At 55.0% G+C, this 27,035-nt stretch overlaps 1 protein-coding gene across 1 annotated transcript; it reads left to right on the forward strand.

Moving 5' to 3' along the window:
- Positions 1-4,815: 4,815 nt before the first annotated feature.
- Positions 4,816-26,585, forward strand: LOC105814435 (myosin-7). The gene is made up of 40 exons (XM_012649398.1): positions 4,816-4,884; positions 6,098-6,152; positions 6,613-6,821; positions 7,130-7,273; positions 7,543-7,699; positions 7,829-7,856; positions 8,329-8,437; positions 8,522-8,614; positions 8,732-8,795; positions 9,218-9,316; positions 9,554-9,657; positions 10,279-10,417; positions 10,519-10,637; positions 10,758-10,907; positions 11,208-11,378; positions 11,962-12,271; positions 12,552-12,619; positions 12,996-13,083; positions 13,731-13,848; positions 13,992-14,115; positions 14,390-14,526; positions 14,772-15,027; positions 15,633-15,875; positions 16,059-16,235; positions 17,031-17,176; positions 18,606-18,696; positions 19,437-19,826; positions 20,056-20,182; positions 20,387-20,505; positions 21,240-21,436; positions 21,956-22,139; positions 22,337-22,502; positions 22,637-22,761; positions 23,302-23,610; positions 23,845-24,048; positions 24,143-24,268; positions 24,377-24,652; positions 25,539-25,634; positions 25,749-25,883; positions 26,452-26,585. Exons 3-40 carry the CDS (start codon positions 6,621-6,623, stop codon positions 26,467-26,469), a joined length of 5,808 nt encoding a protein of 1,935 aa, XP_012504852.1. The 5' UTR covers positions 4,816-4,884; positions 6,098-6,152; positions 6,613-6,620; the 3' UTR covers positions 26,470-26,585.
- The last annotated feature ends 450 nt before the right edge of the window (positions 26,586-27,035 follow it).

Consider the following 27,035-nt stretch of genomic DNA (forward strand, 5'->3'; position numbering starts at 1 on the left):
CTCGGGAGCAGACGCTCATTACTCAGTCTCCTCACTGAGCCACCGCCTTCCACTCCTCGTAGGTCCCATGGTCGCCACAGCCTGTGCTGGGCCAGGCCTGGCAGCCCCAGGAGACTGCCCCAGAGATATCTGTGAACAGAGCAGAGGTCCTCATGGAGGAGCAGGGTCCTGTGGTGTGTCCCCGGACGGAGCACAGCACAGAGAGAGCAGTGTGCAGGGCCCCAGGTCTGGGTGCCAAAGTACCCAGCAGGTGACTCCAGGATGCTGTTTTTCAGTTTGCCCAATTATTTCATATGACGATATCCTAGCCAGTCTCCTCCCAGAGGTTTTTAGCCCCTCTGCATCCCAAGATCAGTCTGGCTCCCGCCAGGGGTAATTGGGACTGCTGAAGGACCCCTAGTCTGCCCAGGGCTGTTCTGCCCATCTCCCGAGGGCGCCTCCACAGCCCAACTCCCAGACACTAGGGCCAGCCCAGCTCCACCCAGGGTCCCTGAGATCTTCAGGTCAGGGCACAAAAACATTAGCTGATGCTTGGCCCCTGCTCCTATCCAGTGGCCCGAGCAATGTCACCAGTAGGCCTTGGCCAGTTCCTGGTGGGCCTCAGGACACACATTGTCCTGTCATGAAGGAAGCTCAGTGGGCAGTAGTCAGGCAGTGGTGCCTCTCCCGGCTCAGGGCAGGGATGTAGGACAGTCTGAGAACCTTAGCCTCCTTGGGTCTTGTCTCGACGAAGAGACCACAGGACTGCAGGATGCTTGATCCACTCTGGCCCAGACCATCCCTTGAACCAAATGGATTTAGGCGGTCTGAGGGAGGGGTGGGGACAAAGAACCTATGTGGCAGAGTACCTGGTCCTACTGTTTACGGTCTTGCTTCATCAAGTCTGTGTTCCTAACATAAATGCTGCTGCTTAGTGAGGGCCCACAGTGCGTCTGGTGTGTGCTAGACCCTTCACCCATGCCATCTCTAATGGTCTTAATAGCCCTGGAAAGTAAATGTGACTGCCCCCATGTTATAGATCAGCAGTCCCCAAACTTTTTGGCACCAGGGACCAGTTTCATGGAAGACAATTTTTCCACCAACCGGGGAGGGGAGATGGTTTTGGAATGATTCAAGTGCATTACATTTATTTTGCAGTCAAACCTTTCTGTTAATGATAATCTGTATTTGCAGCTGCTCCCTAGTGCTAGCATCACCACCTCAGCTCCACCTCAGATCATCAGGCATTAGATTCTCATAAGGAATGTAGAACCTAGATCCCATGCACGTGCAGTTTACAGTAGGGTTCGTGCTCTCATGAGAATCTAATGCCGCTAATGATCTGACAGGAGGCGGAGCTTACACAGTGATGTGAATGATGGGGAGCGGCTGCAAATACAGATGAAGCTTTGCTCATTCACCCGCCGCTCACTTCCTGCTGTGCGGCCTAGTTCCTAACAGGCCACGGACCTGTACTGATGCACAGCCCCGGGGGTTGGGGACCACAGTTATAGATGACAAAACTAGTTATGTGACTGACCTAGACCACACAGCTAGAAAAATGGAATAGCTAGGTTTTAAAGTGGACCTTTGTGACTGACTCTGAAGCTCACTAGGCTGCCTCCCTCATGCCCTCTGAGGCCTCTAGCCGTGGGATCCAGACTGGCCACTTTGCACAAAGCCTCCCTTTTGGTGAGTTGTGCCCCTCCAAACACTCCCTGAAGGCAAGACCTACCTTCGCAAACCACTCCAAACTGAACTGGGCCAGGCCCAAACCCACCCCCACTCCAGTCTTTCCAGCTGTCCACTGTCTGTCAGAAAGCAGAGACTACAGGGGTTTGGGGGAAGAAATGCAGAGGTACAAAAGATTTTGGAGCCAGCAGAAAGACAAAAGAATGACAAGAAGGAGCAGCTGTTTGCAAAGAGAAACCTGAGACAGGCACAGAGCTCAGCTCCCTAATCCCAGGCTCGTGTGGAGCCAGGGCAGGGGCCCCCCAAGGTCAGGGATTCTAGGGGCAGGCGGACGGAAGAGTCGGCCTCCACTCCTGGGGGGGTCCCCTCTGCTGTGTGCACAGACAACTGGTGCCTCATTCCTCCTTCTGGGCCACATCTCATGCCTCTTTCTGCCCCCATTCTGCTGCCTTCCCTTTGGGTTTTGGGGCATCTTTCCAATTTCCCTCTTTCCATGCCAATGTCTCCACTAATTTGCCCTAGTGTCTCCCCCACCCCCATTCCTGGTAGTAATTTTAGCAACTTTTCCTCTGAACTACCGCTGGCATGTTCACAGCAAATGGCCTCTGTTTGGGCCTGACACTTGATCAGGGTGGTGACAGAGCCCAGACAAAGCAGGCACAATGCCGGGGAGGCGAGGACAGAGGGACAGATCACCTTCCTTCCACTCCAGGCCTTATTTGGTCTACCTTGCTGAAGCTTCCCCCCTCTAGCTCTTTTTATTTATAGCATTTTGCTCTGTTCCCCTTTGTCTTGTCTGCTATCACCCTGTAGTACACTCTGCACAGTCCCCACCCACCCCCACGTGGTGGGGCCCCCGGCCCCTCACTCTCCCCACTGGGAATGTGTCTGTTTGCAAAGCTCGGGCCTGAATTCCACTTCTACAAACAGTTGAGTAGAGGTACCCAGAGGAGGGATCTTTCTTTTGGTTGCAGTTCTATCCTTGTTGACCAGAACAATGCCTGGCACATAGTAGGCACTTGGCAAATACTTGTCGAATGAAGGAATCTGCAAAACTGCTTAGTCTGTAGACAGCACAAACAGCAGGAAGAGAACCATGATGGAGCCAAGAGCAGGGGCTGGAAGGGCTGGGGACCAGTGGGGATCTTTACAGACAGCAGACCCTCCAATCTGAGCTGTGGGGTGGAGAGCCTAGTTAGGGAAGCGAGTTCTGCTCTGCAACAGGATGCGGAGAACAGTAACACCAAAACATCAACAAGCCGGAGCCCCCCAGACCTGAAAGGAGGGAAACAAAGTGGGATTGGCTTTACTAAATGTGGAAAGGCTTCCCAGCTCCACAGCCAAGGCGGCTGGCCCGTCGTGAAGACACTGGCTTTGTAATGGCTCAACTGTGTCCTTTGTGTATCCTTTGCACATCTCGATCGCCTGCATCTGTGCCCAAGCCCTGGGAAATCGGGAGGGATGACAGTTTTGTGCTTGGAAAGCTGGAAGGGGTGGATGAAAGAGTTTTTGCCCTTCCACACCCATCCCTGAGGTTCCTACCAATGGGGCTGGTTCCTCAGCGCCTGGCAGGGCTGGCTGGGACCGTCTCAGCAACTGTATACCTCGGCACTGCAGAGCTGCCGCTGCGTCAGATGCAGCCCCTGCAGGTTGAGGTCTACCCCCCACTTGCCTACACCCCACCATACACATAGCTGCTCAGTGTCCTCAGACTGTGCCTTGGTTGCTAAGCAGCCCCCACAGAGGCCCCCTCCTGGATTTTTCCTTCCCTGCTATGCCCACCCCACCTTCAAAATGTACCTGCCCTGCACCCCACCCCCAGGCCTGCTTCTCTCCTTCCAAGCTGACAGCTAATCAGATGGACTAACCCCGCATGCGCTGAAGCAGGCTGCGCTTGGGAAGAGGTGGGGATTTCAAACCAAAGCCTGCAGTGGTTGCCTGGACACGGAGCCAGTCATGCTTGCCCTCTCCGTTGCTGAGTGTGGCATCAGCTATGTTCTGTGCTCTCGGGCTGGGCCCCAGCTTCCTCTCCCCACTCCTCTGCAGCTGCTCCCAGGGCCTGCAAAGGGGAATATTTTTCCTGTCCTGCCCTTATGCCCCACTAGCCTGGAGAACACCAGTCGCCTCCAGGTCTGGACAGAGGTCACCTCACCAGAGGCTGGTGGGCCAGGCAACAGCTGTCTTGATTAGGGGTCTCCTTCTAGCCCAGAGCAGCTGTGTTATCTATAGTGCTGACAGAATCTGGCTCTGGGCCAGGGCATTTAGGAAAATGAGTCAGGCAAAAAGCTCCAGACTAGGACCCCTGGGTGGCTAGGTCCTGCCCTCTGCACACAGTGGGTCTGGAGTCCCAGCCCTCCTTCTCAGCCTCCCTCCACAGGCCAGGCTCTGTCCCCATCTGCTGATGTTTCCTGCCTTGAATCTTCCTGCTTTGATTAGCTGTATGACCTTAAAGAATGCACTGTCCCTCTCCATAAAACGAAGGGCTGGCTCTGAGGCTCAGTGACCTCAACACATTGCCCGCTGGTCCAGGGAAATCAGTGCCTGAGCCAGAGTCCCCACTTCTAAGCTCCCTGGGCGTTGTTCTTGCCACTTGGCTAGGAAATCTCCTTCCAGCTGTCCCAATCTAGCCCCCACCCTGGGGCTGTGCCCCCAACTCTTTCTTACCCCTCTCTGCTGCTGACACTCGCCCCTTCCCATCTCACAGTTGGATATAGGACCCAGGACAGGGGAGCAGGGAGGACACTGCGGAAACGGGGCCAGGTCAGCTGAGGGGGCACAGCACCCGAGGGGCTGCAGTGTCAAGGGCCAGGAATGCCCTGCAGGAGAGCCAGGGTCCTGCCTGCCAGAGTCATGGTGGTCGTGGTCAGTCCCTTTCCTACCAGCTGTGGAATGTGAGGCCTGGCCTGGGAGATATTTTTGCTGCACTTTGAGCCACCCCGCCCCCTGGAACTCAGACCCTGTACACTCCATGCCATAACAATGACGACCACTTCCAATTGTTTCCTAGCCGGAGGGGGGAGGGGAGCACTGTTTGGGAAGAGGGGGGAGCCTGGGGGAAATACTTCTAGTGACAACAGCCCTTTCTAAATCCGGCTAGGGACTGGGTGCAGGTGGGGGTGGGGTCGCCCTGCTGCCCCATATATACAGCCCCTGAGACAAGGTCTGGTTCCACAGCTCTCTCCTGCTCCCTGTGTCTTTCCTTGCTGTTCTCAGGTAGGAGTGGGAGATGGATAATGGGGCTCCAGCTTTAGGAAGGGATTCCTCTAGGAACAGCAAGCTTCATGCAGGGCTTCATGCAGAGTACTAGGTCCAGCCATTGAGCACACTTGTGCAGGTCTAAATGTGCGTATGTGCCATGGGAGTGTGGGGCTCACGTATTACCTCGCTGGCTAAGATATAGAAATATCAAGAGGGAGACGTGTCTTTATGATCATGCCTGAGAACAAGCAGGTCCATTTGGGGGGAGGGGGAAAAAGGTGGTGGAAAATGATCATATAGGAAGTGTGTCTGTTTACAAACTAGTTCTACGAGGCCTGGAATGTATAGCTGCCCCATCGTGGACATGGAGGTGCTTGTCTGCGCATCCAGGAGTCATGGCTATTAACAGCGTGTGTACACCCTACAGGAAGAGCTCACAGACACATGGGCATGCGTGTTCCAGGGCCTTGCATATTGAAGAATACGCAGCCATGTGAGCCTATTTACGCTGTGCACATTCTCAAAGGTGCACATCCGTCGTTGAGGCATATATGGCACCCTGGGCGGGTGCTGTGGTACAGACAGGAAGCCTGTCTTTGTATGAGATGTGTGCATGAACAGCAGGCGTGCGTGTTCATTTAGGACGTGCAGCGTGTTTGCCAGTGTGATGGGATTGTCTGTGAGAGGAAGCCCACAGCGTCTCCTCTCAGAGAAGGTCCACAAAGTCTGACAATAAAATGGAGGACGAGATGGAAAACAACTGGTTTTAGAGTCTTGAGACTTGGGTTCCAGTCTTGGCTCTACCACTTATTGCTATGTGTTCTTAGGCAGGCAAGCTGTTTCACCTGGATTTCCTCCCCTGCCGAATGGGTGAGGACTGAGTAAGAGGATGTGCATTGAGGTGCTTTGCAGACTGGAAAGCACTGACCATTATTAGTTGTTTCTTAGGTGGCTCATAAAAGAAGGTCTCACTAGATGGGCGCAGGCAGGAGTGAGGAGGATTAGGGCTCAGAGTTGGGCTGACTCCAGGAAACTGTTAGAACCAGTCCTTGGGGGAAAAGGGAATCAAGTTTGAAAAGCGAGAAGGAGGATGGGGCCACCACTTCCACTTCGTTTTCAGGTCTAGGGGAGGATGGGTGATGAAGGACAGAGCTGGGAGAAGCAGGGGCATGGGACTGGCCAAGTTGGGTGGCAGCCTGCCCTGACACAGCCTCTTCTCTCTCTCTAGGTCCCTGTAGGCCTGGGCTCCTTTCCTCATCCGTAGATACGCTTGAGAAGCCGAGGTAAGACAGCTAACGCGAGAGCATGGGAGGATCTGGGAAAATTGGGCCGGATAGCCCCAAAGCCAGGCTGTGAGGCTCTACTTTCTGCCCTGCCCTGGGGAGAATATCTTGGCCACCAGGAGCTCCTTTCCCGTGACTAGTGAGGGGACCCAGGGCCAAATGAGGGTCACACATGGATATGGTCAGATTCCTATTCCTATTCCTATGAGAAGCCCAGGACACTCCTCCCTGGGAGAGCCCTAGCCTGGACAAAGGTTAGTTGCCCTTCTACCCTGGCCGTTTGCTAGGCTGCTCTTCCGCCTAAGGGGTAAGCTCAAAGAACAAGGGTCTCACTGGGCACTCCTCTTGACTCCTGAGCATGGAGCTAGGTTTTGGGGCTCCCACTGAAGGGGAGAGCCCAGGGAGAGGGCATGGGGAGTGGGCCGATGGGAGGGCAGCCAGTTTCTCCCGCTCATTACAGGCATCACCATGGGGGACGCGGAGATGGCCGTGTTTGGGGAGGCCGCTCCCTACCTGCGCAAGTCAGAGAAGGAGCGGCTCGAAGCTCAGACCAGGGCTTTTGACCTCAAGAAGGATGTCTTTGTGCCTGATGACAAAGAGGAGTTTGTCAAGGCCAAGATTATGTCTCGAGAGGGTGGCAAAATCACAGCCGAGACCGAGCATGGCAAGGTGGGTCGTAGGGCTGATGTGAGGCCACCCTGGCCACCCCAACCCCTGGGTGGACAGAGAGGGGTGTGCTCAGGCTCTGCCCTGCACAGACCTGAGGCTGGTCAGGGTCTTCCCTTTGGGTGGGGATGCAGACTCTTCCAAGAGCCCTCTCATTCCCAACATCCAATCTGCCTTCTCTGAGGGATCCTGGTTCTTTTTCTCTTGAACATGATTGTCCTTTAATTTGCCCAACTCCTATCCCTCTTGAGGGAGGAGGGAAGGCACAGGCTCACAGGCTGGGGCGGGGGTCCTATATGGGGCTGTTACAGACGGTGACCGTGAAGGAGGATCAGGTGATGCAGCAGAACCCACCCAAGTTCGACAAGATCGAGGACATGGCCATGCTGACTTTCCTGCACGAGCCCGCGGTGCTCTACAACCTCAAGGAGCGCTACGCGGCCTGGATGATCTACGTGAGTGCCGCACCTGGCCATCTGGGCCCGCGCACGTCCGCTCTGTGGGCTGAGACTGTCTGTTCTTTGTGTCCAGGCCTTCTTGCACTCTATCCTTGTCCCTACATCCTTGCTTCCATTCTCACACCCGCGGTTGGCATTACTCAGATTGAGTGCATTCCGAGGTTTTCCTTTCTCTTCTTCCTTTCCTAGGGTCTTCCTCTAACTCTGAAAGTCACCCCTCCACTCCCCTTCATCATGGCAACTCTCTCCTCCTTTTCTCCCCACAGACCTACTCGGGCCTGTTCTGTGTCACTGTCAACCCCTACAAGTGGCTGCCAGTGTACACTGCTGAGGTGGTGGCCGCCTACAGGGGCAAGAAGAGGAGTGAGGCCCCACCCCACATCTTCTCCATCTCTGACAACGCTTATCAGTACATGCTGACGGGTGAGAGGCCCAGGGAAGGGTCTCCCTGAAGGGAGCTGGGAGAGGCCGGAGAGTGGGGGGAGGGAGGCAATAACCCCTCGGAAACATCCTGTGCAGCTCCTGAATTTGCCTCCCATTTTCTCCCTACAGACAGAGAAAACCAGTCCATCCTGATCACGTGAGTGTAGCTCCTGCCCTGCTCCCTGCCAGAGTCTCCCTGGCCCAGCCCCCAGCCCCAGCAGGGACCCCAGAGTCCCATGCACAGACCCGCAGCCCTCCTTCCTGTCCCTGTTGTGCCCATCTCCTCTTTCTTCTCTGACCTTCACCCTGACCCTTCTCTTTGCTCCCCACCTTCCTTCCTGCTTTCCACCTCCTCTTATTTCTCCTCTCCCATCTCCTTCACCCCATCTCCTCCAACACATCATTCCTTTATCCATGAGCCTGTTATCACCGTGTCTTCTTCAAATCTTCATTTTCTTGCATCCTTCCCTTCATAAGCCTTTCCTGTTCTTCCAGCCACACCCACTCTTTTCCAAGCAGCCCAGGCCCCACTCCTCCGATTGACCTGGCCAGGTCTCTGCTGACTCGAGGCTTGTTTGGTCTCAAGTAGTGGTTGTCACTGCCTAATGAGCCCCTGACTGTCCCCACAGCGGAGAATCCGGGGCAGGGAAGACGGTCAACACCAAGAGGGTCATCCAGTACTTTGCTGTCATCGCCGCCATTGGGGACCGCAGCAAGAAGGACCAGAGCCCAGGCAAGGTAGGCCTGCTGTCCTTCATGGGCCTGCATGGCAGAAAGGGAGGGCAAGTCCTCTCTACCTGCCATCCTTCTTGACCTCCACAGGGCACCCTGGAGGACCAGATCATCCAGGCCAACCCCGCTCTGGAGGCCTTCGGCAATGCCAAGACCGTCCGGAACGACAACTCCTCCCGCTTCGTGAGTGGTCCCTGATCTTGGGCTTGGGACTTGGGCTGGATGGCCCCAAATGGTCCAAGGATAGCCCCAAATAGGAGCCTTCCCCCAACTGATCACCATGCTCTTCCATCTCTCCAGGGGAAATTCATTCGAATTCATTTTGGGGCGACTGGAAAGCTGGCATCTGCAGACATAGAGACCTGTGAGTGCCATGAATCTGCTGGGGCTCAGCCAAGCTCACTCTTGTTCTCGACCATCTGGTTTTGACCACCCTCCCCCTCCCTTCCCCTCCCCTCTCTGTTTTTCTCCTCTCTTTCTGTCTCTGTCTCCATGTGTCTCTGTCTCTAGGTCTGTATATTTGTCTCTGAGACTCCCTCTGGCTCTTTCTCCACCTCTGTCTCTGCATGTCTGTGTGTCTTTCTCTGGGATTTAGCTCTGAGACTATTTCTCTTTCTGGGTCTCTGTCTGCATCCCATCTCTGTGTGTCGTGTACCAGTCTCTCTCTCTCTATCTCGTCCTCTCTCTTTGCCTTTTGCTTGCTACATTTATCATTCATTTTCCTCTATTTCCTTGTACCTAAATCCAACCCTTTTTCTTTCTTTCCTTCTCCCTGCCTGTTCACAGACCTTTTGGAAAAATCCAGAGTTATTTTCCAGCTGAAAGCAGAGAGAGATTATCACATTTTCTACCAAATCCTATCTAATAAGAAGCCTGAGCTACTGGGTGAGTCAAAGCTACTGACTGAGACCAACTATCTCCATGGCAACCTGGTCCCCTTTGCCTGCAGCTGGATTCTGCTGGCATGCCCTGGGCTGTGCGGCACTGCTGGATCCGGTTCTGTGGGATGTGGGGCCAAGTCAAGCCCTGTCCTGTGCTCTCCATCGTGTTGTGTGCTGTGGTGGGCAGTCCCCATGAAAGCCAGGGGCTGTGTCAGAGCCTAACCACATGTTCTCCCCCTAGACATGCTGCTGATCACCAACAACCCCTATGATTATGCCTTCATCTCCCAAGGAGAGACCACCGTGGCCTCCATTGATGATGCTGAGGAGCTCATGGCCACTGATGTGAGTGTGTGAGGACCCAGTGAGGGGTGGGAGGATTGGCAGTGAGGAGCAAGTAGGGCCAGTTCACCACCCCAGGAGCAAAGCTAAGACACTGGCCGTCTGTTGTTCATAGCGGTATGGCCCTCCCGAGGCCAGAATGTGCCCTGTCACCAGGGCATGCTGGAGTATGGGTGAGGTAAGACAGGACTGGGCAGCATTTGGTGTTCAATCAAACCATAAAGGGCAGAAAACCCTGGGACAGAGAGGCACACAAGTCAGGAATCAAGGCACCACCAAGGGAGGCAGGGAGGGAGAGCCACATGGCAGTCACGGGGCTGGGGCAGGCTGTCAGGTGAGAGCAGACACGGAAGGTGTGGAGGCCAGGCAGGGAAGCAAGAGTAGTGTCTGGAAACATGAGTGGGTAACCCAGAACCGCTGTGACCCCCAACAGCAGGACTGAGGCAGTCTGAGCTCTGCCTGCTTTTGCACCTCCCATCTTTGCTCTGGAGCTCTCCACTGGGGATGGGATTCTCAGAGCCCACAGGGATTAAGGAGGCAAGTTCTCTCTGCAACTTACAAGGGATCTCCTTTACCCATCATCCTTCTTTTTCTGGGATCCACCCATATGGGACCTGCCTACAGAATGCCTTTGATGTGCTGGGCTTCACTCCAGAGGAGAAGAACTCCATGTACAAGCTGACGGGCGCCATCATGCACTTTGGAAACATGAAATTCAAACAGAAGCAGCGGGAGGAGCAGGCGGAGCCAGATGGCACTGAAGGTGGGAGGCAGGGATGCTGGGGACAGCTGTCAGTCACTGAGGGCCACACCTGCAGAGCAGGCATCTGTTTACTATCTTTGCTGCCTCACCTTTCCTTGCAGAGGCTGATAAGTCCGCCTACCTCATGGGGCTGAACTCAGCCGATCTGCTCAAGGGTCTTTGCCACCCTCGGGTGAAAGTGGGCAACGAGTATGTCACCAAGGGGCAGAATGTCCAGCAGGTGGGTTATATTCAGAAGATAAATGGGCAGGGTAGGGAGCCTGGCACAGCAGGGTGGGAGCTTTTGAATTTACTCTTCCCAACAACCCTACTCAATATGGGTGTCTCCCCTACCTTGCAGGTGGCATATGCCACTGGAGCACTGGCCAAGGCCGTGTACGAGAAGATGTTCAACTGGATGGTGATGCGCATCAATGCCACCCTGGAGACCAAGCAGCCACGCCAGTACTTCATAGGAGTCCTGGACATCGCTGGCTTTGAGATCTTCGACGTGAGTCGGGGAGCCCTGGGAGTGGGCAGAACATCACTCACTCATTCGCACCTTCAACTGCCATTGCCGAGTGCCAGCCAGGGGCCAGCACGGGAAGGCGGTGGGGACTGTGCGGTATGGCAGAGGCAGTCATCGTCCCTGTCTCCAGGGGAAGCTCTCCTCTGCTGCCCTGACCTGGGAAGGGACCAGCTGCACCCCAGCTGGGCTCGGGCACAGTGCACGGGCACAGCCCTGGGCCGACCCCAGTGGCCACTCAGACACCCACCTACCTGACTGCTCCCGCCCCTCACTGCCCTGCAGTTCAACAGCTTTGAGCAGCTCTGCATCAACTTCACCAACGAGAAGCTGCAGCAGTTCTTCAACCACCACATGTTCGTGCTGGAGCAGGAGGAATACAAGAAGGAGGGCATCGAGTGGGAGTTCATCGACTTCGGCATGGACCTACAGGCCTGCATCGACCTCATCGAGAAGGTGCCGCCTCCGCCCCACCGGTCTCCATCCATACCCCACATGAACACCCCAGACAAAATAGCAGCTCCTCTCCCTTCTGGGGAGTATGATCTGGATAACAGACATGGTGCTGAAGACTCCTGAGCCCCATGTTATGCTGAGCACCCAGCACAGGGTAGCACCAGGGATCGCTGAGTTCCCAGGGGCTTGAGAGTGGACATATGGGGGATGGACACCTGCAGGATGACCTCCAACCTGGTCTGTATGTATCCAAGGAGCAGGGAGTAGGAGGGTGGTGTGGGGGATCCTATAAATGCACCTATTTTCAACCCCATCATCTCAGGAATATGGGTGAGGGAGTGGCACATAAAGCACCAATAGCAGTCACATTCCCAGACTTTCACAAAAGCTCCTCTGTCATCAAACAAAGTCCTCCCCTTAAGAAGACTTGAGCAGGGGCCAGTCAGTAGATAACTGCACTCAGAGCTGAGCCTCATACCTCAATACCCAAAGCGGCACCCCCATGAGCAAATACTGACTGTAGAACAGAATCCATCTCCACCTGTTGAAGCATACTCAGTGATGCTCTGCCCTCCCCCCTCAGCCCATGGGCATCATGTCCATCCTGGAGGAGGAGTGCATGTTCCCCAAGGCCACCGACATGACCTTCAAGGCCAAACTCTTCGACAACCACCTGGGCAAGTCTGCCAACTTCCAGAAGCCACGAAATATCAAGGGGAGGCCGGAAGCCCACTTTTCTCTGATTCACTATGCTGGCATCGTGGACTACAACATCCTGGGCTGGCTGCAGAAGAACAAGGACCCTCTCAATGAGACGGTGGTGGGCTTGTACCAGAAGTCCTCCCTCAAGCTGCTGAGCAGCCTGTTTGCCAACTATGCTGGGGCTGATGCACGTAAGTAGAGACTGGGGCCCAGGGGACTAAGGAGCAGGGATTCTGCCAGGGCTCTGAGTCAGGTTAATTGCTACCCCTGTCACTTCCATGTCAGGATGTGCCCTGAGGTTTACAGACTCAATGGGGTGGAATTGAGTGGAGAAACTGAGGTAGCCACATTGAAGATCCTCGTCTGGGGGCCAAAGGCCAGCAAGGTGTGAAGATAGGCCGTGCTTCTGCACCCCAGGACCTCACCTCCCCACACACCCACTGATGGTCCTTTTGCTGACTCTTCCCACAGCTGTCGAAAAGGGCAAAGGCAAGGCCAAGAAAGGCTCATCCTTTCAGACTGTGTCAGCTCTGCACAGGGTGAGCGTTGTGACCCCAGCCCAGCGTGGCTCCCATTCCGCCCTGGGCCCTAATCCCCAATCTGCCCCGGTGCTTCCCCGCTTTGTTCATCCCCTATTGCCTCCCACCCCCTGTCTCCCTGGTGCATTCGTGATCCTTCTCACTCTGTCTTCTCTCCCTTCATCTCTTGGCCATTCTCTTACTTCCCATCTCACCTCCCGTCTCCTTTCCCTCCTGCCTCCCACCCTCTCCCCTCACCATGTCTGCCCTGCCCAGCCTTCCTTATCTCTGCCCTTTGCATTCTCTCCATCTCTATTCCCTTCCCCTTCTCCTCTCCTTTTCCTGCTTCTCTTTCTTTCACTTTCTTTACTTCTCCCTCTCACTTTTTTGGCCACAGGAGAATCTGAACAAGCTGATGACCAACTTGCGCTCCACCCATCCCCACTTCGTGCGTTGCATCATCCCCAACGAGACAAAGTCTCCAGGTGCGCCCACAGGCTCAGGCCAGCCCACCACTGGACACACATGTGTACTGAGAAGGGACAGGCCTTCTAAGTCCTCTCCTAACCTGCCACCACGGTGGTTTCCAAAGCACATTCTTCTCCTATACCCCATGGGGTCTCCCAGGCCACCTCCCTCCCAGTGCTGCCTTACACTTGCAATGTGCAACTCATGGTAACATGTAAGGTACTTTGATGGACATTATCTTATCAGTGACTTACAACCCCCAATGAGGCATACCGGGATTGTTTATCCATTTTTGGCTGATAAGAAGACAGAGGCTCAGGGACATGGGTTCAAGGCCAGACTCTATTCTTGATTAGCTTAGTGACCTCAGGAAAGTCCCTTAACCCCTCTGGGTTTAGTTTACTCATCTAGAAAATGGGATATATCTTCCTGTCTACCACCTTTGGTAATAGGTATAAACTATATAAAATAAGGAATGTGAAAGTCTTCTGGTTACCCTTAAAAGTATGGCTAGAAAAAATAATGAAACCAAGAGAAGATTATGACTAACTGACCTGCTGAGGTTACAGGCTAATCAGTGGCAGAGCCAGGCTCAGAACTTAGATCTTTTGGCTGTTAGCCCAGTGATCTCCTCACAGATCCCTCCCTTTCCCTCCCACCGCAGGGGTGATGGACAACCCCTTGGTCATGCACCAGCTGCGCTGCAACGGCGTGCTGGAGGGCATCCGCATCTGCAGGAAGGGCTTCCCCAACCGCATCCTCTACGGGGACTTCCGGCAGAGGTGGGTACGGGGCTTCCCCAGAGCTCAGGGAACCAGGGCAGCCTGGGCTGCTCTGAAGGGAAAGGGAGTCTGCCGGTGGCCCTGGCATTCTGCGGGCAGAGATCAGTGCAGAGTGTGGGTGACTCCGGCACTCCGCTCCCCAGGTATCGCATCCTGAACCCAGCGGCCATCCCCGAAGGGCAGTTCATTGACAGCAGGAAGGGGTCAGAGAAGCTGCTGAGCTCCCTGGATATTGACCACAACCAGTACAAGTTCGGCCACACCAAGGTGAGGACAGGGAGGGGACAAATCAGTTAGAGGAAGACGTCTCCTGTCCGTTAACCCCTCACCTCCTGACTCCTTTCCTTTCACCAGTCGGCTTGGCAACATCTCTGCCCCCCGTGCTACCCCTCCCAGTGGGACACCCAGCACCACTGCCCTCACCCCAGCTCCCGCTGCCGTGCACCTCCTCCCTCCAAGCCTGTCCTAGTAGTCGCCCTTCCCAACATGCCCCCCGCCACCCCTACCTAGCACCCCAGGCCCAGCGCACACTTCCCTGCAGGTGTTCTTCAAGGCGGGGCTGCTGGGGCTACTGGAGGAGATGCGGGACGAGAGGCTGAGCCGCATCATCACGCGCATCCAGGCCCAGTCCCGGGGCGTGCTCTCCAGAATGGAGTACAAGAAGATGGTGGAACGCAGGTGAGAGAGCACGGAAGGAGGTTTCCCACCTCCCTTAGGCCCAGGCTCATTCAGGGGCAGTTTCAGGAGAAAGAGCCCACTGGGTCTTCAAACAAAGAGACCTGTGGGAGGGGCTCGTGTGGACACAGGGTGGCCTCAGAGAGGGCGGGTGGATGAAGGAAAGGGGCCTTACCAAGGTTTCAGGAGCTCAGGTGGGAAAGAGGCAGGAGGGGACTCATACCACCACTTTCGCTGGGCCCCCGCAGAGACTCCCTGCTGGTAATCCAGTGGAACATTCGGGCCTTCATGGGGGTCAAAAATTGGCCCTGGATGAAGCTCTATTTCAAGATCAAGCCACTGCTGAAGAGCGCAGAGACGGAGAAGGAGATGGCCACCATGAAGGAGGAGTTCGCACGCCTCAAAGAGGCTCTGGAGAAGTCTGAGGCTCGCCGCAAGGAGCTGGAGGAGAAGATGGTGTCCCTCCTGCAGGAGAAGAACGACCTGCAGCTCCAAGTGCAAGCGGTGAGGCTCCTGGGGCCATTGTTGGCTCTTTCACCCTGCTCTGCCTCCGCCTCCTGCACCCTGCCCCTCACCTCACAGGAGCTCGCCATCTTGTTCCCTCATAGTGAGAGGATTCTGGGGTCAGCACTTCCAAAGGCCTCCAAAGAGGTCCCTCAGGAGGAGGAAGGGGAAGGGGCAAAAGAACTAACTTTTCAAAGCACAGGCTTTCCACCTGAGTTCAACCTAGATCCACAGCTTAATAATTTTGTGAACTTGGGCAAACCACTCATCCTCTTTGAGCCTCAGTTTCCTCCAGACAGGGAATAAAGCTGCTCATCTCACTGGGTTGTCAATATATAAAATGCTGGGCATCAGAAAAATATAGTCCCCTCTTTCCACGGAAGAGACTAGAGGAAGAGGACCAGATAAAGACCTCTCTGCTCCTCTCCCCAGTGCTCCCACGTTACAGTGCCCTGAAACACTTCCCCTCCCCATCCATGAGGTTCTCAACCGGGAGATATCCTAGAGCTCCCCTTCTATTTGAGGGATGCTCCCCTCCCTCCCTCCACCTGCAAGGATGAGGACCCTGCCCACTGGACAGCCTCCCCTCTGTGCCTTGCCCTCAGGAACAAGACAACCTGGCTGATGCTGAGGAGCGCTGCGACCAGCTGATCAAGAACAAGATCCAGCTGGAGGCCAAGGTGAAGGAGATGAACGAGAGGCTGGAGGATGAGGAGGAGATGAATGCTGAACTCACTGCCAAGAAGCGCAAGCTGGAAGATGAGTGCTCTGAGCTCAAAAGGGACATTGATGACCTGGAGCTGACACTGGCCAAGGTGGAGAAGGAGAAGCACGCAACAGAGAACAAGGTGAGGGCAGCTGCCTCTGGCTCCAGCCCAGGTCTCCCCAGGATTCCCAGACCACGCTGACCTTCACCCAAGCTAACCCACTCAGGATCCTGACAGCAGCATGACACCTGGCATGGAGGTCCCCATAGATGTCTCCAGAATGGTGACCTCTGACCCTAAAGGGGGTGGGGCTCTTGGTCACAGGTGAAGAACCTGACAGAGGAGATGGCTGGGCTGGATGAGATCATCGCCAAGCTGACCAAGGAGAAAAAGGCTCTGCAGGAGGCCCACCAGCAAGCCCTGGATGACCTTCAGGCTGAGGAGGACAAGGTCAACACCCTGACCAAGGCCAAAGTCAAGCTGGAGCAGCAAGTGGACGATGTAAGTAGATTGAGAGTTGTAGGGCCTGGATATATCATGTCCATCTGTACTCAGAGGTATGTGTGTGTGTATTGGGATGAGGGGGTAGGGTTTGAAGGTGTTCAAGTTCTGATATCTTTCTAGAAGGCAGTTGAAGAATGAATGGGGAGAGAGTGATTAATTGTGAAATGTATATCTGATCTCCCAGATAGAATCAATAATAGAGATGGGCTTTCTTCTTTAACTTATGTTCAAGCCCATATATCTCTGCCTTGGATCACAAGATTTAGAGGGTTCTCTCAAAAGAACATGAAACATTTCTTTGGAAATTTTGTGAGGCTTCTCAAAGAGGATCTTTGAACTTCTGACATTTTAGGCAGGATCTGGTCCTGATTGATCATTGTCCCATCAGATGTACATATCTCTATTGAATCACTTATCACTCTGTATTATAATGTTTTAAGTATCTGCCTCAGCTATAAGACTATTAATACAAGCTCCTTTTAGACAAGAACTTGAGTTTATTCAATTTTGTATCTGCTGTGCCTAGCACACAGCCTGGTACCCAATAGGTGCTTATGGAATGCTGAATGAATGAATGTAGATTTGGGGTTTCATTCCACAATCATTCATTCTTTTATTTATCAAATATTTATTATTGAGTATACCCTACATGCTATGCATTCTCACAGTCCCCTGGTAACATTTGGACCACTCTGAGGAAGGTTTTCCCCGGCCCCTGGAGTAACTGAGCTACAAAATCACCAAATCAGGATGCTCTGCCTCATGGACCTGGCTTGTCCATCTCTCTGTCAGCTGGAGGGGTCCCTGGAGCAGGAGAAAAAGGTGCGCATGGACCTGGAGCGAGCCAAGAGGAAGCTGGAGGGTGACCTGAAGCTGACCCAGGAGAGCATCATGGACCTGGAGAATGACAAGCAGCAGCTGGATGAGCGGCTGAAAAAGTACCAAGTTCCCTTACCTGCTGCACTTCCTCCTCCCCAGGCCAGCAGCCTGTTCTGCCTACAGGCTGACCCGAGACACTTATCCTCAGAGACAATGACCTCATGCAGCCTCCATAAATGAATGCTCAAGCCCTTGGGAAGAGGCCTTCAGCGTGAGGACTTTCCTCACCCAGACCCAGACATCAGGGCCAGGTGGTCCTCCCTGGCAAAGCCTAACTTGTATCCCTCAAGCTCTTTCCTTCCGTTGGGCACTCAATGGGAATGGAAATAACAGCTTGTCCCCTTTATACACAACTCTATTTGGAGACCAGTTGCTTGTGCTCCACACAAAAACCTCTCAAGAAAGTCTCTTTGGAAAGGGTTCACACAGAGAGCCCAGAGGGCTCTCACATCTGCCCTCATGTTCAAGAAGTGGAGGGGGATGGGTGCAGTGGCTCATGCCTGTAATCCCAGCACTTTAGGAAGCTGAGGCAGGAGGTTCTCTTGAAGCCAGGAGTCTGAGACCAGCCTGGACAACATAGCGAGACACCATCTCTACAGAAATATTTTAAAAATTAGCCAGACATGGTGGCATGCACCTGTAGTCCCAGCTACTCAGGAGGATCCCTTGAGCCCAGGAGTTTGAGGCTGCAGTGAGCTATGATTGCACCATTGTATTCCAGCCTGGGCAACAGAGCGAGATCCTGTCTTTAAAATAATAATAATAAAAGAAGAAGTGGAGGGGTCAGGGCCTTTTCTTTGTTTTGATTAACTTGTGGTTCCAATTCTTAGTACAAGTCCTTCCAAAATGTATAGACCTACTTTCCATACTTGGTAAACAGTGAGGTTGTAGGACATATTTTGATAATTGAGGACCTTAGGGTACTTGAGGGTCAAAACCTTGAAAGGCTCTGAAAATCATCATAGTCTACATCCCCATCAAGCTTGCTTTTTCACAGGAATCTTCACACTTCCCCAGGCTCAGAATGTGCTAAGTGAATGAACAAATATATGGTCCCATTTGATTCTCAAACCACCTTTTAAGGATGGTATCTTTGGCCCTATTTTATCAAAGAGGAAATTAAGACTCAGAAAGGTTAGCCGAGTTGCCCAGCAATAGTGACAAAATTAAAGATCATATAGCTAAAGGGACCTTTGAAACAATCTAGTCCAATCCCTTCATTTTACAGATGAGAAAACAAAGACCAAAGATGGGAACAGATCCCAGGTCCCATCACTCAGCCTACAGTGCTCCTCCCATTACATTCTTATTGTACTTCAATCCTACAGCAGGTGTTACACCTCCAGGGATCCCACATCATCCCTGGAAGCTGTTTTTCTGACGAAATCCTACTCTTACTTGTTTCATGACCATTTCCAGCCACTGGTGGACCCTCCCAGGGCTCAGCTGGTCTCCCTTGCCTTACCCTCCTTCCCTCTCTCCCCACAGGAAGGACTTTGAGCTGAACGCTCTCAATGCAAGGATTGAGGATGAGCAGGCCCTGGGCAGCCAGCTACAGAAGAAGCTCAAAGAGCTTCAGGTGAGGTCTGGGATACCCAAGCTGGGCCTTGGAGTCCCTGGGCTGGTTCTCAGCTTCCCCTGCCCCTGCCCAGCGTGTCCTGTCTGTAGCATTACAGGAGCCGACTGAGTGTCCATGAAGAGAGACACACAGTTACCATAGTATTCGCATGGATACACCCAAGGGTGACCAGGTGATCCAAGGATGGCGTAGGAAGAAACCCTGAAAAGGTCACAGTGTGGAGGGCAGAAATCCTGTCTTCCTATCTCAGCTCTGCTTTAGCTGGGTGACCATGGGGAGCCCACTCCGGATCTCTGGGTTTCTATGTCCTCCCTATTACCTGGCAGCTTTTAAAGTCCTTTCAGTCCTGATGGTGTGACTTCAGCTCTTACTTCTAGAGGAGACATTGTGTTAGGTCTTTAGTTGTCCGGTCAGACCAACATGGCTTTCTCACTTTAAACTTTTCTTATTTTTTGTCACTAAATTGCTTAAAATATTCTTAGAACATAGATCTCTTTGTCCCTCTTTAAGAGCAAGCTTTAACGACTTTCCTTCCAAGAAAGTGAACGTATACCATTTTGTTCTGGCCTAAAGGAACTCAGCTGTTCATCTTCCCTAAATCCTGTTATTTCCACCTCTCCACTAGTAGGACTAAACTGACTCTGCGTTCTAGGCAAGCCAGGAGCCTTTTGGAGCCCAGGGATGGGGGCTCTGGCGGAGGGGTCCAAGCGGTGGGTCTGAGCCCTCTGTGTCTGGCCCAGGCACGCATCGAGGAGCTGGAGGAGGAGCTGGAAGCCGAGCGCACCGCCAGGGCCAAGGTGGAGAAGCTGCGCTCAGACCTGTCCCGGGAGCTGGAGGAGATCAGCGAGCGGCTGGAGGAGGCCGGCGGGGCCACGTCCGTGCAGATCGAGATGAACAAGAAGCGTGAGGCCGAGTTCCAGAAGATGCGGCGGGACCTGGAGGAGGCCACGCTGCAGCACGAGGCCACGGCCGCGGCCCTGCGCAAGAAGCACGCGGACAGCGTGGCCGAGCTGGGCGAGCAGATCGACAACCTGCAGCGGGTGAAGCAGAAGCTGGAGAAGGAGAAGAGCGAGTTCAAGCTGGAGCTGGACGACGTCACCTCCAACATGGAGCAGATCATCAAGGCCAAGGTGGGCTCTGCTCAGCCTCCCCTCCTCCAACCCCCTGCACCCACCTCCACTTTCTGTCCAGGTCTCCTCTCTTCCTTGGTGGTTCATTTTCCCACTTCCCTTCCTCTACCTGGTCCTCTGATCCCCTCCTTCCTTCCACACCTTCCCTCTTCTTTCTCCTTTAATCGCACCCCTTATACTCTCTTCAGCATCCCCTGCAGGCATCATCTAACTCTCCTTCCTCTCTCAGGCTAACCTGGAGAAGATGTGCCGGACCCTGGAAGACCAGATGAATGAGCACCGGAGCAAGGCTGAGGAGACCCAGCGATCCGTCAATGACCTTACCAGCCAGCGGGCCAAGCTGCAAACAGAGAACGGTGAGCCTAGAGCTGGGGCTCCATGGGCCCCGCTGGTCTCCCTGGCTCCTGAGCGACCCCAGCCTGTGGTGCGTGCACACCCCCCCCAACACACACACAGACACAGAGCCTCTCCAGAGAAGGGGGCCTGCAGGGAGGAAGGGCTTGGAGGCAGAGAGGAGCAGCTGACGTTCAAGAGCTGAGCATGCCTTGGTGCCTCCCCAGGTGAGCTGTCCCGGCAGCTGGATGAGAAGGAGGCGCTGATCTCCCAGCTGACCCGAGGCAAGCTCACCTACACCCAGCAGCTAGAGGACCTCAAGAGGCAGCTCGAGGAGGAGGTTAAGGTGAGGCCTGGACTTGGGCCACCTGGCCAAGCAAGGAGCACACCGACTGGCCTTGTGTCTACATCACTTCCTTTTCCCAGAATGAAATTTACTGTCTATCCATTATCCTCCAAAAATTCCAAAAGGAAATAATATCCCAAACCCTACCACGTGCCTCCTAGATCTCTTTCCCCGGCTGCGGCCCTGTGCCTTTCTGCTGCGGCTCTGGGTGGGAGGCAGCGGTGAGGAGGAGGAAAGGAAATAAACTGGGGAAGTGTGATATGGCCTTGCCTGGGCACAGGTACGGGATGTAGAGACGGCACAAATGGGTTCTGGAATTAGCAGGGCAATCTGAAAACTGGAGAAAGAAATTAAAGTGGACCCTGTTCCGAGCACTTTGCTGGGCTCGTAGAAAAGGGGAAAGAATGAGTTTTAAAAAACACCGGGGCTCAATACTAACCTCTCTGAGTCTCAGAGGGCTCAGAGTTTATGCCCCTCCCCGCCATGAAACGGTGATGATGATGATAATGGCTGCTGCGGCAAGGAGCTCAGGGCCAAGGGCGCGAAATGTTATGTGAACAGTTCAGCACTGTACCAACATTCTCTGTTACTCAGTAAACTGTTCCAGGTCCACTGGGGGCTTGGACACAGGTGAGGCCAAGGGAGGCTGCTGAGACTGGGATGAGAAGAAGGCAAGGGCTAGGGGTGCCTCATGGAGAAAGCTGAGCAAGCTCCCGGTGCCCCCCTCCCCCCAGGCGAAGAACGCCCTGGCCCACGCACTGCAGTCGGCCCGGCATGACTGTGACCTGCTGCGGGAGCAATACGAGGAGGAGACGGAGGCCAAGGCCGAGCTGCAGCGCGTCCTGTCCAAGGCCAACTCGGAGGTGGCCCAGTGGAGGACCAAGTACGAGACGGATGCCATCCAGCGGACCGAGGAGCTTGAGGAAGCCAAGTGAGTTCCAGATAGCCCGCCTTCTGGCTGAGGGCCTTTGCAGGCAGGACCCGGCCCAGCCCTTGTCCTCAGTAGATCTCACACAGGGCATGCTTAGCTAGTGTGTGACCACACAGGGGACTCTGCCCCAGCCCCCCTCCTTCTCCTCTCAGGGAAGCTTTTTGCTCGAATTATGTTTCTCATCCGAATATAAGACGAACAAAAGGTTTGTCTGAGGGCAGAGTGCTCTCACCTGGGGCAGGGTGCTATGTGGCAGGGAAGGGTGGTGGGGAGGGCTGCAGAAGCCTAAGCCTCCTCCACCTCTGCAGCCGAGAGACTGGCCCAGGGTCCAAGGGTGCTGGGGGGCTTCACACCCTGCCACTGAGATAATCTGCCTGCTGTTCTCAGCCCCTGGGGCCTGTCCTCCGCTTCTCCAACAATTCTGAGTTTCAAGGCTTGTCTTCTGGAAGGCTCATGTTGTTTCCTCTTGTCCACATCCACACCCCCTCCCTCCCCACCCTCCCCTACCTGCCCTGGCAGAAAGAAGCTGGCGCAGCGGCTCCAGGACGCTGAGGAGGCCGTGGAGGCCGTCAACGCCAAGTGCTCTTCGCTGGAGAAGACCAAGCACCGGCTGCAGAACGAGATCGAGGACCTGATGGTGGACGTGGAGCGCTCCAACGCCGCCGCTGCGGCCCTGGACAAGAAGCAGAGGAACTTCGACAAGGTGGGCCGTGGGTGGGGGCCACAGCCCGTGTGCAGGGCTGGTGGGGGGACCTCAGTGCGAGGCCAGAGTCGTCCTCCTTGGAGGCAGGGGAGGAGGGCTGAGCCCTCGGGGAATGGGGTGGCCTGGGACAGCCCCTGGAGGTGGGGCTGAGGCTGGAGGCTGGGGGCTGGTGCACAGTGAGCCTCTTCCCCGGGCAGATCTTGGCCGAGTGGAAGCAGAAGTACGAAGAGTCGCAGTCAGAGCTGGAGTCGTCGCAGAAGGAGGCGCGCTCCCTCAGCACCGAGCTCTTCAAGCTCAAGAACGCCTATGAGGAGTCCCTGGAGCACCTGGAGACCTTCAAGCGGGAGAACAAGAACCTTCAGGGTACGCAGGGTACACTGGTGGCAGCATCCCCATGTGGTGCCATGCAGGGGCTCCAAGAGGTGTCTAGGCAGAGGCATACCCCCCCCCACTGGACCACACGGGCCCCTGACTGAGTCACTCTGTCCTCCACACAGAGGAGATCTCTGACCTGACTGAGCAGTTGGGTTCTAGTGGAAAGACCATCCATGAGCTGGAGAAGGTCCGCAAACAGCTGGAGGCTGAGAAGCTGGAGCTGCAGTCCGCCCTGGAGGAAGCCGAGGTGTGTGTGTGTAGAGTGTGGCGGGGGCAGGGTGGAGGGAAGCTGCGCTCCAGGCCTGTGGTCCCTATTCTCCTCTCCCCTTTGTCAGTTCTGTTCACTGTCCCATCTCTAGAGCTTAGGCCAGAACCTGGCACATGGTAGACACTCAACAAATATATGTGGAATGAATGAATGACAGGTCACTCAACTCCTTTCATATAAACATTTCTCCTAGTGCATCATAGAGCAGTTCCCACCTGTGCCTGCCTCTTTGTGTTTTTCTTACACTGTGTGCCTGATTGCCTCTGTTTCCTTGGCAACATCTTTCTTTTCATTTTCCTCTTTGTCTTCACAGCTTGCTCTCCCTCGTGAGAGCCTGAATCACCTTTTCTGAGGCTTTTTAAATTTCTCTTTTAAATTCTCTTTTCTTCTTCCTCCTTCTGCTTCTTTGACTGAACAACTCACACCACTCTTGACCTCATTTCATATCTATAATTTGTGGTCAACCCTTGCCCCTGCCCTGTGCCCTGTCTGCCCTGACCCCCTCTCCCCACCCTGCAGGCCTCCCTGGAGCACGAGGAGGGCAAGATCCTCCGGGCCCAGCTGGAGTTCAACCAGATCAAGGCAGAGATTGAGCGCAAGCTGGCAGAGAAGGACGAGGAGATGGAGCAGGCCAAGCGCAACCACCTGCGGGTGGTGGACTCGCTGCAGACCTCCCTGGACGCGGAGACGCGAAGCCGCAACGAGGCCCTGCGGGTGAAGAAGAAGATGGAAGGCGACCTCAATGAGATGGAGATCCAGCTCAGCCACGCCAACCGCATGGCTGCCGAGGCCCAGAAGCAAGTCAAGAGCCTGCAGAGCCTGCTGAAGGTACACGGAGACGCTTGGAAGCAGGCGGTCACCTCACCCAGAGGGGACTGGGCCCCATGGTGGTGTCCCGTTGCAGGCGCCAGAGCCCTCTGCCTCCGAGTCATTGAAGAGACCTCCAAGGGCCCCTCCTGAGCCACCGCAATGGGCTCTCTACCACGGCCGCTTCCACCTAACAGCCTTGGGAGGGGCAGCGAGGCCAGTTCCCTACCTCATGCCCCTTCTCCTGGTCCTCAGGACACCCAGATCCAGTTGGATGATGCAGTCCGTGCCAATGACGACCTGAAGGAGAACATTGCCATCGTGGAGCGGCGCAACAACCTCCTGCAGGCTGAGCTGGAGGAGCTGCGTGCCGTGGTGGAGCAGACAGAGCGGTCTCGGAAGCTGGCGGAGCAGGAGCTGATCGAGACGAGTGAGCGGGTGCAGCTGCTGCACTCCCAGGTGAGGGGGGGCTGGTAGGACTCAGCAGGTGAGGTTTGGGAGCCACACATGAAAACTCAGTGCTTTTCCTGCTCTGCCCACCCCTCCAACCCAGAACACCAGCCTCATCAACCAGAAGAAGAAGATGGATGCAGACCTGTCCCAGCTCCAGACAGAAGTGGAGGAGGCCGTGCAGGAGTGCAGGAACGCTGAGGAGAAGGCCAAGAAGGCCATCACGGATGTGAGTCCCCCTCCCCACTTGCCCGCTTCAGGACAGTGTCTCCCTGGGCTGGGCAGTGAGCGTATGAGGACCTGACCAGACCATGTGCCACCTCTGCCCTGTGCACAGGCCGCCATGATGGCAGAGGAGCTGAAGAAGGAGCAGGACACGAGCGCCCACCTGGAGCGCATGAAGAAGAACATGGAGCAGACCATTAAGGACCTGCAGCACCGGCTGGACGAGGCGGAGCAGATCGCTCTCAAGGGTGGCAAGAAGCAGCTGCAGAAGCTGGAGGCGCGGGTGCGGGAGCTGGAGAATGAGCTGGAGGTGGAGCAGAAGCGCAATGCGGAGTCGGTCAAGGGCATGAGGAAGAGCGAGCGGCGCATCAAGGAGCTCACCTACCAGGTGCGGTGTGTGGGTGGCTCCGGCATGGCCCTTGCATCGTGGCCTGAAGCCACAGTGATGACCGCCAAGGGGAATTAGGGGTTTGCTCTCAGCCTTTTCTGGGGTGAGGTTGGGAGTGCAGCTCCGTTCTACCCTGTCTAGCCCTTTCCCACTCTGAATGTCCCCCGACTCGGGGGTCAGTCTCTGAGCCTCATGGCCTGGGAGCTCCCCCTCAACATCCACCCTCAGCCTGTCCCCTGGGGACACGCCCAGAGCTCCAGAAAGGACTCACCCAGGACAGAGCACCAGAAAGCAAATAGGTAGCCACCCAAAGTACATCAAAGCCATTCCAACAAGTCTCAAAGCTTTTCAATTACACAGGGCAGTGTAGAATCTAGCTTTCCATGGTGCTTTCGAGAATCAGACTCTCAATTAGAATTTGTTTTTGTTCCAATCCAGGATGTCACCATCCTTGTAAGCACACTTTGTCCTTAACCTAGATTAAGTTTGTGTCATCTCCATTGCAGCCCGAGAAAGTCCATCACACCCACAGCCCCAAAGCCACTCCCAGCACATGCTGGGCTCCAGAGCAGGGGAGTTTATCCTCCATTAGGTCCCAGGACCCTCAGGGGCCTGCTCCCCAGAGCAACGCACGCACACAATTTTGTGCGTAATTTCAGGCGTCCCATCAGCTCCTCCAACTCTTTCATGATACACATCATTTAAAATATTCACACTTTTTTGGTAAGAAATTATAAGGAGAATTCAAGCATTGGTGAGGATCAGAAAGTAGAACTGGATCAGGGTATTAGATTCAAGTAAAGAAGACAAGAGAAGGTGGGAGGGTGGCGAGATGCTACCTCGTAGACTGTATCATCTTCACTCCTGCCCATCCCCTGACCCCCAGACGGAAGAGGACAGGAAGAACCTGCTGCGGCTGCAGGACCTGGTGGACAAGCTGCAGCTGAAGGTCAAGGCCTACAAGCGCCAGGCCGAGGAGGCGGTGAGTAACCCTGCTGGGCACTAGGCCTAGAGGGGGAACATAGGGGAGCTGGTCACTCAGCCTGGGAGGCTGAGCACTCAGGAGCCCTTCTCACCTCATCCTCCCACCCTGCAGGAGGAGCAGGCCAACACCAACCTGTCCAAGTTCCGCAAGGTGCAGCACGAGCTGGATGAGGCAGAGGAGCGGGCGGACATCGCCGAGTCCCAGGTCAACAAGCTGCGGGCCAAGAGCCGCGATATCGGCACCAAGGTGGGTCCTTCCCCTGGGCTCTGCTGGTCACCCCCACAGCAGCACACCTGCCCTATTGGCCTCAGACAGAGCACCTTCACACCTGGGGTGCCTCCTTTTCATTTATTCCCCACAACTGAACCACAGAGTGCCCAATGCCAAGATAATTCTGTTCTCTGATTTCTAAGGTTCTTCCAGCTCTAATATTCAATGATTCTGGGAATCCAAGCCCTAGGGTGGTCAGCAACCCTAGAAGACCCTGATTTATGACACCCAGTATATCCCAATTTCCCCCCAACTGCTAGTTTCCACTTCCCTTCCACCTAATTTTGGTCTACAACCTTGCAACTGAAGCCTGAAATGGGCATCCCAGAGAACCCCCTTGTCCTCACCCAGGCAGCTTCCCTCTGGCCAACCCCACAGCCTACCCTCCAGAACATGCCCCTGCATACCAATCCCTGGAAACAAACCTGCCACGACCACAGGGCTTCCACCAGCCCGCACAGCAGGCCTCCGCCCTGCCGGGGGTCTCACCCCTGCCCAACGCCCACCTCTCCAGAGCTAATTGAACTTTATTTCCTTTCAAAAGGGCTTGAATGAGGAGTAGCTTTGCCACATCTTGATCTGCCCAGCCCTGAGGGTGCCAGCGAAGCTCCCAGTCCTGGAGCCTATGTAGCAGCCCCCGGGGAGGAAGCAGAATAAAGCAATTTTCCTTGAAGCCAAGATCCTGCCTCCAGACTCTTCTTCACTGCCCACCAGCCTTGGCAGCTGGGTGTGGGGCCCGGGGTTGGAAGGGGGGGCATCCAGGGGAAAAGGGGCAGCTTCAAAGGCACCCGTGAGACTCCACACCCTCCCTGGAGCAGCACTGGACTCCCCTTCACCACCTCCAGCCAAATGCAGCAAAGAGGTGACACCTCTTCTCCCAGCCCCCTCCCTGGCCCTGTGACCCTCAGGGTTAAAGGAGATTTAGGGAAACCCCTAAGCCTCACCTAGCCCACCTTGAGCCCATCTACTATGGATGTACACCCCAGCTCTGATCAACACTACCCCCTCACTGCTGATAACACAGGAGCTGGGCCATGGGGACGAGGGTCAGGGCGTACTGAGCAGTGCCCCTTCTGGGCCCTAGAGGTGTGACCCACTGGGCAGGTGAGGTAATAGCACCCTAAGCCC

The sequence above is a fragment of the Propithecus coquereli genome, unplaced genomic scaffold (assembly GCF_000956105.1).
Source record: "Propithecus coquereli isolate 6110/MARCELLA unplaced genomic scaffold, Pcoq_1.0 Scaffold3, whole genome shotgun sequence".
NCBI classification, from domain to species: domain Eukaryota; kingdom Metazoa; phylum Chordata; class Mammalia; order Primates; family Indriidae; genus Propithecus; species Propithecus coquereli.